This window comes from Kogia breviceps, chromosome 17, assembly GCF_026419965.1.
Source record: "Kogia breviceps isolate mKogBre1 chromosome 17, mKogBre1 haplotype 1, whole genome shotgun sequence".
NCBI classification, from domain to species: Eukaryota; Metazoa; Chordata; class Mammalia; order Artiodactyla; family Physeteridae; genus Kogia; species Kogia breviceps.
Genome location: NC_081326.1, coordinates 12,130,551 through 12,142,928, shown reverse-complemented (window position 1 = coordinate 12,142,928; position 12,378 = coordinate 12,130,551). Strand labels below are relative to the sequence as shown.

Genomic DNA, 12,378 nt, shown 5'->3' with positions numbered 1-12,378 from the left:
TACAAGCCTACCTCAAGAAACAAGAAACATCTCAAATAAACAATCTAACCTTACACCTAAAGGAACTAGAGAAAGCAGAACAAACAAAACCCAAAGTTAGCAGAAGGAAAGAAATCATCAAGATCAGAGCAGAAATAAATGAAACAGAAACAAACAACAGCAAAGATCAATAAAATTAAAAGCTGGTTCTTTGAGAAGCTAAACAAAATTGATAAACCATGAGCCAGACTCATCAAGAAAATGAGGGAGAGGACTCAAATCAATAAAATTAGAAATGAAAAAGGAGAAGTTACAACAGACACAACAGAAATACAGAGCATCCTAAGAGACTACTACAAGCAACTCTCTGCCAATAAAATGGACAACCTGGAAGAAATGCACAAATTCTTAGAAAGGTATAATCTTCCAAGACTGAACCAGGAAGAAATAGAAAATATGAACAGACCAATCACAAGTAATGAAATTGAAACTGTGATTAAAAATCTTCCAACAGACAAAAGTCCAGGACCAGATGACTTCACAGGTGAATTCTATCAAGCATTTAGAGAAGAGCTAACACCCATCCTTCTCAAACTCTTCCAAAAAATTGCAGAGGAAGGAACACTCCCAAACTCATTCTATGAGGCCACCATCACCCTGATACCAAAACTGGACAAAGATGTCACACAAAAAGAAAACTACAGGCCAATATCACTGATGAATATAGATGCAAAAATCCGCAGCAAAATACTACCAAACAGAATCCAACAACACATTAAAAGGATCATACACCATGATCAAGTGGGATTTATCCCAGGGATGCAAGGATTCTTCAATATATGCAAATCATGTGATACACCATATTAACAAATTGAAGAATAAAAACCATATGATCATCTCAATAGATGCAGAAAAAGCTTTTGACAAAATTCAACACCCATTTATGATAAAAAACTCTCCAGAAAGTGGGCATAGAGGAAACCTACCTCAACATAATAATAAAGGCTATATACTACAAACCCACAGCAAACATCATTCTCAATGGTGAAAAACTGAAAGCATTTCCTCTAAGATCAGGAACAAGACAAGGATGTCCACTCTCACCTCTAATATTCAACAGAGGTTAGGAAGTCCTAGCCACGGCAATCAGAGAAGAAAAATAAATGAAAGGAATACAAATTGGAAAAGAAGAAGTAAAACTGTCACTGTATGCAGATGACATGATACTATACATAGAGAATCCTAAAAATGCCACCAGAAAACTACTAGAGCTAATCAATGAATTTGGTAAAGTTGCAGTATACAAAATTAATGCACAGAAATCTCTTGCATTCCTATACACTAATGATGAAAAATCTGAAAGAGAAATTAAGGAAACACTCCCATTTACCACTGCAACAAAAAGAATAAAATACCTAAGAATAAACCTACCTAGGGAGACAAAAGACCTGTATGCAGAAAACTGTAAGACACTGATGAAAGAAATTAAAGATGATACCAACAGATGGAGAGATATACCATGTTCTTGGAGTGGAAGAATCAATATTGTGAAAATGACTATACTACCCAAAGCAACCTACAGATTCAATGCACTCCCTATCAAGTTACCAATGGCATTTTTTACGGAACTAGAACAAAAAATCTTAAAATCTGTATGGAGACACAAAAGACCCCGAATAGCCAAAGCAGTCTTGAGGGAAAAAAACGGAGCTGGAGGAATCAGACTCCCTGACTTCAGACTATACTACAAAGCTAGAGTAATCAAGACAATATGGTACTGGCACAAAAACAGATCAACGGAACAAGATAGAAAGCCCAGAAATAAACCCACGCACCTATGGTCAACTAATCTATGACAAAGGAGGCAAGGATATACAATGGAGAAAAGACAGTCTCTTCAATAAGTAGTGCTGGGAAAACTAGACAGCTCATGTAAAAGAATAAAATTAGAACATTCCCTAATACCATACACAAAAATAAACTCAAAATGGATTTGAGACCTAAATGTAAGACCAGACACTATAAAACTCTTAGAGGAAAACAGGAAGAACACTCTTTGACATAAATCACAACAAGATCTTTTTTGATCCACCTCCTAGAGTAATGGAAATAAAAACAAAAATAAACAAATGGGACCTAATGAAACTTCAAAGCTTTTGCACAGCAAAGGAAACCATAAGCAAGACGAAAAGACAACCCTCAGAATAGGAGAAAATATTTGCAAACAAATCAATGGACAAAGGATTAATCTCCAAATATATAAACAGCTCATGCAACTGAATATTAAAGAAACAAACAACCCAATCAAAAAATGGGCAAAAGAACTAAATAGACATTTCTCCAAAGAAGACATACAGATGGCCAAGAAGCACATGAAAAGCTGCTCATCATCACTGATTATTAGAGAAATGCATATCAAAACTACAATGAGGTATCACCTCACACCAGTTAGAAAGGGCATCATCAGAAAATCTACAAACAACAAATGCTGGAGAGGGTGTGGAGAAAAGGGAACCCTCTTGCACTGTTGGTGGGAATGTAAATTGATACAGCCACTATGGAGAACAGTATGGAGGTTCCTTAAAAAACTAAAAATAGAATTACCATATGACCCAGCAATCCCACTACTGGGCATATACCCTGAGAAAACCATAATTCAAAAAGACACATGCACCGCAATATTCATTGCAGCACTATTTACAATAGCCAGGTCATGGAAGCAACCTAAATGCCCACTGACAGACGAATGAATAAAGAAGTTGTGGTACATATATACAATGGAATATTACTCAGCCATAAAAAGGAACAAAATTGAGTCATTTGTTGAGACATGGATGGATCTAGAGACTGTCATACTGAGTGAAGTAAGTCAGAAAGAGAAAAACAAATATCGTATATTAACGCATGTATGTGGAACCTAGAAAAATGGTACAGATGAACCGGTTTGCTGGGCAGAAGTTGAGACACAGATGTAGAGAACAAACGTATGGACACCAAGGGGGGAAAACCCCGGGGGGGTGGGGATGGTGGTGTGTGTGCTGAATTGGGCAATTGGGATTGACATGTATACACTGATGTGTATAAAACTGATGACTAATAAGAACCTGCTGTATAAAAAAATAATTCAAAACTTAAAAAAAATAATAACACCAGTCCAGCTGGTTCCATACATTTCAGTTACTCGAATCCCTCACCCTGGCCTCGGCCTTCAATTTCCAAATGCATTCCCTTTGATTACCTAAGCTTGTCTTTTCTTGGCATCATTGATACTGGTAGGCAGTGAAATTAGCTTTTTCTAACTCTAGGTATTTCTTCCATTTCCTCTTAAGTATTGTAGTTTCTTTCTTTCTTTCCCTTTTCTGAGTCTTGGTTCAAGTATGCTGGGTGACAACATGACAAAAGTTCGGTGACAAAAGGCATGGGAACAGATAGAAGCAGCTGAACAAGAGGATGTGGCAAAGGAGTGGAGGAGCGTGTCGTGCTTCATTTTTCATAATGTCACACCGGACCTGAGTCTAAAGCCTGGAACTTGGGTTCACATTCCAAGTTCCAATTGTGGCTCTGGGCTCACTGGAAGAGTGATATTGACAAGTTCTTAGCCCTTTTGAGGCTCAGTTTCCCCATTTGCAAAATGGAGATAACAGTAAAGTCTAACCTCATAGGGTTATTAACTAAGCTCATGTAAAATACACAGCACAGTGCCTGCCACCTGATAGGTGCTCAGTAAATATGTGTTCCCACGCCATCATTCAGTCCTTGAGCTGCTCAGTCAATGGTAGTTATTATCAGGCTCATTATTACTTGGGAACACCTGCCTATAATTTTCTATTTTATATTCATTGTATCATTCATTTAACAGTTTTTATTTTCTGAAAAAGAACACCTTCCCAACATTTGGTATTTTTAGAAGTGTCAATCTTCACTGTCCTTTTTTTTTTTCCTTCACTGTCCTTTTCATAGATGCATGATTTTCTTTGATATTGACTGATTTTTGTATTATATCCATTTAATTTTCATCATGTCTATCATTTCAAATCCAGGATCCTCATGGAAGATCTTCAGAAAGTACTGGAAAAGGGAAGAAGTTTGCCAACCCAGAGAAGTCGAAGATCCGTCTCTGGATATAATTATGAAGTTTATCACTCCTTAGAAGAAGTATGTAATCAAAGGACCTTTTGTTGCTTTTTTACAAGTGCGTCTTTATCATTTAAGTCTCAGGATTGGGAGAGAAGCATAAGGACAGAGGCAGAGGCGATATGAAGAATACGTACAGCTCTTACATTGCCCAGGCACCTCAGTTCTCTTCCATTAAGCTTTTTACACTATATAAGTAGCAGCAAAATAATTTTAATTTCACCTGCTTTATCCAACCCACCCCTACAATGGACAGGGGAAGTTCAATGGAGAGTGCAGTAAAGCTGCTATACAGTCGCCCCTAGGTATCCTAAGGGCATTGGGTCCAGGACCCCTTACAGATAGCAAAATCATGGATACTCAAGTCCCTTGTGTACAATGGCATAGTACAGTCAGCCCTTGGTATCCAATGATTCTGCATCCCCAGATGTGGAGGGCTGACTGCAATTACGGTTATAAACAGCCTAATTGAAAAATGCATGGACGGTAGAGCTAGCCAGACTTTGAGGGCAATGGTTTGGTAGAGGGGTAGAGTGAACTTTGATGTTTGCCCCATACCCTCTGCAAATTTGTGGCACCTCAGGGACTGTTAGCTTTGCTGTTATTTACTGTGTCTGAGAAATACAAGGACCCATCCCCACCGCCACTACTGCACATCTGGGCAACAGTTAGTTATTCTTCAAATCTCAGTTTAAGCAAGAAGAGAGCTGTTTCTGCTCTCCCAGATGGGGCCAGAACTCCCTACTCTCAACCCCCGGAGTATTACTTGCACCCATAGTACCTGGAGGTGATACCTATCATAGTTGTGAATTATGTTATTGTATGATTATTTGATTAATGCCTTTCTCTCCTAATAAGCTGCAAGGGCCATGGGGACAAGCCATTGCTTTCTTGTTCACCACTGTATCCGCAGTGGCAAGCGAAGAGAGACTTGCAGATAGATAGCTGTTGACAGAATAAATGAATGAGTACATACATTTTTTCATTCTTCCCCTGAACTGAGTACAAGAATGCCAGTCAAAGAACAAATGAGATCCTGTTATATTCTTAAGAGAATTTTTGGTTCTCTTGATAACAACTTTCCTTTCAAAATTATTTCTACATATTTCCTGTTTTTAACATACTTTTTAGAAGCTTGAAGTTACCAGCAATGGAAAGGATTTAGATAACTTATTAGGTATGTCAAGTTAGATTAGACATTTAGATAACTTGACATACTCGCTATTAACATGCACTAGAAAAAAAGTCAAAATTTAAAAATATATTAATATAGATATGTACATATACATACATATATGTAAATGTGTGTGTGTACCCTGCTCATTAGACTACATAGGGATAGAAAGAAAGGAAAATCTGTTCTTCGGTTTTGTTTTTTTTTAAGAACAGACTCTTTCTTTCACATCATGGAACAGAGGGACACTTTTTTGTGACTTCCTTCCTTCCTTCCTTCTTTATCCATCTCAAATATAACTTTCCCCGATGACAGATAAATGTGTGTGAATGGATCAATGCAAATGTATTGCTGTTACTCGGGAAATTATTCAGAGTATGCCCTCCAATGTGTGGCTGGATAGAATACACCTTAAATGCGAAAGATAATGCCTTTTTCTTAGCACCTTCTGTTCAGTGGCAAATTACAATATAGATGACTTTAATAAACACTTTCAAATAGTTGGGATGGTTTTCCTGAAGCTGATTTTTCTTTTCCTCTAAATTTTGGGAGAAAATGGAAATAAATTTTGGTTTTTCAAAAAGAACCCAGAACACATTGATTAATTTTCTGTAAAATTCCGCCATTAAGATGTTAATGACAAATAGTAGTAGAAAGTATGCTTTAAAAGGGGAACAATATAAAGACGTAAAGCAACTATTTATAAGAGCAGAAAATAAAATGTAATTTTAAGTATCCTGAAGAAAATTAAAACGACAAAATTGGTTTTTCATTCAATCTTATACTCCACATATGCTTTTTTGAGTTCCTAGACCCACTGTTGTCTTTTTGTTCTCTTTTGTTTACGAAAAGCTCCATAATTGTGAGAGTCTGATGTGGTTTTTATTTACTTGCTTTTAGATTCAAAATTGGATGCATCATTTGAATAAAACTCATTCAGGCCTCATTCACATGTTCTCTATTGGAAAATCATATGAGGGAAGATCTCTTTTTGTTTTAAAGGTAAAAATAAGAAATTAGTAACTAAATATTTACTAAACATTCATCGTTTTCAGCTTTGACTTCTGGGGAAAAGAAATGAAATGGCATTTCATCGTGTCTCATATTTAACCTCCTCTGGTAATTTAAGAAAAAAAATTTCCCTGGGGTTTTTGAGCCATATTTAATTTTTGCCATTGAGTATTCCAAAGAATGCTGTTTCTAAAACAGTATTTATGCACTTCAAAAATAATGACCTTCAGAGTTATTTGTGAGTTGGTGCTGCTTACGATGAACCAATGCAAAACGACAGAAATGTGTAAGAAGGTATACGTCATCCCCAGCCCTTGAGCCTGCGTTCTCGTTCAGCCACTGACCCGTCTCTTCTCTGCCAAAGATCTAAAAAGATTTCCCTGCATCACTGTCTCTACTTCCTCAGCAACCATTCAGACCTTGACTCCCTGGCCTTTGCCCTCACAACACCTCTAAAACATCTGCGATGACCCCTTCTTGGTTCTCCTCTCCTCTCAGGCCATCCCCTCGGGTCTCCTCCAATGGCTCCTCTCCCTTGTTCTTTCCTTACGTGCTGGTGGCCCCAGGATTCTCTCCTCAGCTGTGCTCTCCCTCGCCCCACCCTGCCTGGATGGGCACATCCACCCCATGGTTTCAACAGTCATTCCAGACTTTTCTGTTCAGTGGAGTCTGCTCCCTGGTTCTTACTGGACATTCATAGCTCATTGCCGCCCTGCCATCCTCATCGCGATACTCACCAAAGCACCTTAGACTCAGGATGGCACTGCCGTGCTCCGGTCAGGAAACATGAACCATCCTAAATTCCTCTCCTTTATTCTCAGCACTTACTTGAAATCTAACATGAAGAACTGACAGTTCTTTCTTCTAACTTTTGGATTTGTCAAAACCTCTTTTCTTGTCCTCACTGCTATCGCCCTAGCTTGTTTCTGGATCTGTTCTCCCGGGACTATTGCAGTCACAGCAGCCTCAGGACTGAACTTCCCTGTGTGTCCCCATCCTCTACCCTCTCGTCCATCTACACACACACACACACCTCCCATGGAATACAGGATGAAGCCTTATCTCTGTTACTTGGTATCCAGGAATTTCATGTGTCTTCTGCCTCTGTGTCCAGCTTCCTCTGCCATTCTTTCCTCATACCCCAGAAGCAGCTGCTCAAACATGGTGTGCTCAGATTCTCTTCCAAGCTTGAGGTGCCTTCTTTCACTTGTCTGCGAGGCAAGCTTCAAGTCTTGCTCAGCTATTCAAGGGCTCCTCTTTTGCTCCACAGGGAAATGACACATAGCACCCCTGAGTTGCCAAAGTAACTTATATATATTCACATTATAATGATTAATTGCTCGTGTGTCTGCCCTCCCCTACTACCATATAAACTCCTTGTCTTCTCATCTCTGAATCTCCAAGGCCAAGCACTGTGTGTGTGTCTGACATTAAAAAGGATTTGCTGAGGCATTAGTTGAGTGAATTAATGAATGAATGAAAACTAGATCCCCTCTAATGTCAAAAGCCATCTACTGATAACTGGGTTAGAAACCATGTTATAAATGAAATTGATATAATAGGATAATAAAGAAAAGTCTGTCACTTGACTCTACAAATCATTTCGTGTTTCCATTTTGTACTGTAATAAAATTTGAATTTCTCTGCATACATATAAGGCATAGTTATTTCTTTAATAGTTAGTTATTTAATAGATATCAGAATACTTCTGATTCCCTGCATGGGGAGGGCAGTGGAGAGAAAGAGGGCAAGGATGCGGGAGAGGGAGGGAAAAAATTAGCTTCTTACTTAAGTCACATATTATATGAAAATGGAGAAGCAAGCCTATTTAAGCAATTGCTTTTGCCTTGTGTATTTTCTACTTCTCTGATTCGTAATTAAGACAATAAATTTATTCTTTCTGCACAAACAAGCCTGGACTTCCGAAATCGATGGGAAATCTCTGTCTTTTTTATGGGTTACTTAATGAACCCAACGCTAGTGAAGTATTATGCTGAAACCATATTAAATTATGCTGTTCGGTAAATCCAAAAATAAAAGCCTACGTTGGTTACTATGAATACTCTTGTTTTCAGCTGGGCAGAAGATCACGGGCTTACAAAAGAGCTGTCTGGATAGACTGCGGTATTCATGCAAGAGAATGGATTGGTCCTGCCTTTTGTCAGTGGTTTGTAAAAGAAGTAAGTTAAACCCTTTACAGAGTGTCCATTCTCACTAGCCAGTGTTTTTATTCTGCTCAAGGAACAAAACTGGGAATGTGAAGCCAGCGATATCTGATGGAATGATAGTAACACCGTGATTTTGTGGGTTGCTTCTATGTTTATGAAGGCCTCTCAAAACCCTGGCTCAGTTTATCTTCAGCTTTGCCCTTGGAGGTGGGAATTACCAACCCTCATTAAAGAGAAAGAACCTGACATTCAGAGCGTTGATGAATTCGTGACAAACTAGGAACCAACCATAGTAGCTGATATATAGCAAAAGGCTAAAAATCCAATTTATGGTGTTCCAGAACAGTTTCTCATGTGATATTCTCTTGTCTTCTCCGTCAAAATGATCTCATGTATGCTACAGCAATAAAGAGATGAGCAAGTGACTGCATTTTGCCCTCCTGCTGTGGATCTGTGATTTAGATACCAAAGACCTTTAGCATCTGTGCATTTAACATTCTCTGTTGCAGTACTTTTCAGTGACTCTAATGGTTGATGACTCATGGTGATTTCTCATTTTCTGAAGGCTTCATTTAAGTCATAAGCCCTCCAAGGCTAGTGTATTGAGTGGGTTCCTGTCCCAAGAGTGGGCCAGCCTTATGGGTGAACAGCTTAACATGTTCTGATATTTTTCTGCTGTCAAAAACGCAATGACTTTTATGGCTTTTTATAACCTTTACTTCTTAGTATTTTTTTTAAGACTCCTAAAATAAACCAACGACTAGTACTGGCAATAATAGTGAAGAAGTCTAAGGGAAGGAAAGGTCTTAGCCAGAAAAAAAAAACCCTACAAATTACTTATGGAAAACCATTAAGGACACAAAAGATATTTAAATATTTCAGTTATATTTCACTATGGTTTATGGGAAAATTATGCGATCTAGTAAGGTTTACGATTTTGAAGGCTCTTCTAGTCTTAGAAAATATGCCCCACAAATGTCAATACTGGGGGGCTTCCCTGGTGGCACAGTGGTTGAGAGTCCACCTGCCGATGCAGGGGACACGGGTTCAAGCCCTGGTCTGGGAAGATCCCACATGCCGCGGAGCAACTAAGCCCATGCACCACAGCTACTGAGCCTGTGCTCCAGAGCCTGCGAACCACAACTACTGAGCCTGCGAGCCACAACTACTGAAGTCCACACACCTAGAGCCCATGCTCCACAACAAGAGAAGCCACTGCAATGAGAAGCCTGCGCACTGCAATGAAGAGTAGCCCCCGCTCTCCGCAACTAGAGAAAGCCAGCGTGCAGCAACAAAGACCCAATGCAGCCAAAAATAAATAACTAAATTTATTTTTTAAAAAGTCAATACTGTATTAATTTGTAAACTCTGCCTCTCTACCACAACCAAACCCAAAAGGTATTCTTAATTTTATAATGTAATAATAAATTTTTCAAACTATTCCCACTCAGTGTATTGAGCAATTCATATTCTCTTAAAATATCATTTCATCCTGGTAGGATAAATGCAAAAGCTAACAAATTGTTAACTCTACCACCTTGCATTAAATATCCATTGTATACATACAACATATTGTCTGCTGTCTTGAGTTTCAAAAGGAAAAGGGGCAAAATGGTTAAGAACAGAACATCTATTGTTTATAGACTATGGTCCAGTGTATTACTGTAGAACATAAGAATGTATCTCCCAAACATTTTACCTCACCCCCACATGTGCAACTTCTTTATAACACCTAAACTTACTTTATTTGTTCATGTGGTAATTGTCTGTCTCTTCCTATACCAATGCCAAAGGCAGAGACTCTATTTATCTTGTTCATTGCCAAATCCCCAGTACCTAGAACAACACTTGGCACTTAATAGTGCTTCAATTATTTGTGAATGAATGGGAATGTGAGAATCCAGTGGTTATGATATGGAAAGATTTCTGGGAGATGACTTGCATTTCATCTCCTAAGGATATGGTACCACCTGGACTTTTGCAGTGCACAATCTGTACAGCCATACACGGCAGCCCTAGAACCCAAGCTAAATTTCCAAGGAAGAGGAGGACACAGTGTAACCACAGAAAAAGGAACAGGCATGTATGGTGGCTATCAGTTGAGGGTAGTTCATTTTGGAGCAAGAGCAAGAAGCATCAATTAAGATTAGGCTCCAGGGACTTCCCTGGTGGCGCAGTGGTTAAGAATCCACCTGCCAGCAGCTCAATAACAAAAAAAACCAAACAACCCAATCCAAAAATGGGCAGAAGAACTAAATAGACATTTCTCCAAAGAAGATATACAGATTGCTAACAAACACATGAAAGAATGCTCAACATCATTAATCATTAGAGAAATGCAAATCAAAACTACCATGAGATATCATCTCACACCGGTCAGATTGGCCATCATCAAAAACTCTAGAAACAATAAATGCTGGAGAGGGTGTGGAGAAAAGGGACCCCTCTAGCACTGCTGGTGGGAATGTAAATTGATACAGCCACTATGGAGAACAGTATGGAGGTTCCTTAAGAAACTACAAATAGAACTACCATACGACCCAGCAATCCCACTACTGGGCATATACCCTGAGAAAACCATAATTCAAAAAGATTCATGTACCAAAATGTTCATTGCAGCTCTATTTACGATAGCCAGGACATGGAAGCAACCTAAGTGTCCATCAACAGATGAATGGATAAAGAAGATGTGGCACATATATACAATAGAATATTACTCAGCCATAAAAAGAAATGAAACTGAGTTATTTATAATGAGGTGGATGGACCTGGAGTCTGTCATACAGAGTGAAGTAAGTCAGAAGGAGAAAAACAAATACCGTATGCTAACACATATATATGGACTCTAAGGGGAAAAAAATGTCATGAAGAGATTAGTGGTAGGATGGGAATAAAACACAGACTTACTAGAGCATGGACTTGAGGATATGGGGAGGGGGAAGGGTAAGCTGTGACAAAGTGAGAGAGTGGCAGGGACATATATACACTATCAAATGTAAATTAGATAGCTAGTGGGAAGCTGCCGCATAGCACAGGGAGATCACCTCTGTGCTTTGTGACCACCTAGAGGGGTGGGATAGGGAGGGTGGGAGAGAGGGTGATGGAAGAGGGAAGAGATATGGGAACATATGTATATGTATAACTGATTCACTTTGTTGTAAAGGAAAAACTAACACACTATTGTAAAACAGTTATACTCCAATAAAGATTTAAAAAAAAAAAAAAAAAAGAATCCACCTGCCAAGGCAGGGGACATGGGTTCAAGCGCTGGTTCAGGAAAATCCCACATGCCACGGAGCAGCTAAGCCCACGTGCCACAACTACTGAGCCCGCATGCCACAACTACTGAACCCCGCGCACCTAGAGCGTGGGTCAGCAATCTAGGCACAGCTTAGCTGGGTGCCTCTGGCTAAGGGTCTCTCACAAGGCAGAGTCAAGTTGTCAGCTGGAGCTTTGGCCATCTCAAGGCTTGTATGGGGGATCTGTTTCTGAGCTCACCCATGTGGCTGCTGGCAGCCTCGGGTCCCCCAGGGCTGTGAGCCAGAGACATCAGTTCCTTGCCATGTGGCCATCGCCATAGGACAGCTCACAACCCAGCACCTGGCTGCCCTCAGAGCAGATGAGAGGGAGAGAGCATGAACAGGCCATAGACGGAAACCACAGTCTCTCTCTCTTTTTTTTTTTTTTTTTTTTTGCGGTACACGGGGCTCTCACTGCTGTGGCCTCTCCTGTGGTGGAGCACAGGCTCCAGACACGCAAGCTCAGTGGCCATGGCTCACGGGCCCAGCTGCTCCGCGGCACGTGGGATCTTCCCGGACCGGGGCACAAACCCGCGTCCCCTGCATCGGCAGGCGGACTCCCAACCACTGCGCCACCAGGGGAGCCCCTGTTACTTTTTTTTTTTAAATTAAT

At 39.8% G+C, this 12,378-nt stretch overlaps 1 protein-coding gene across 1 annotated transcript in view; it reads left to right on the top strand.

Annotated features, from left to right (window-relative positions):
• Window positions 1–12,378, top strand: part of CPA6 (carboxypeptidase A6) — a 227,216-nt gene that overhangs the window by 167,867 nt on the left and 46,971 nt on the right. Inside the window, exons 4-6 of the mRNA XM_059042623.2 lie at window positions 4,020–4,134; window positions 6,188–6,289; window positions 8,374–8,478. Of these exons, the coding sequence (XP_058898606.1) occupies window positions 4,020–4,134; window positions 6,188–6,289; window positions 8,374–8,478 (322 nt within the window). The remainder of the gene's footprint in view (window positions 1–4,019; window positions 4,135–6,187; window positions 6,290–8,373; window positions 8,479–12,378) is intronic.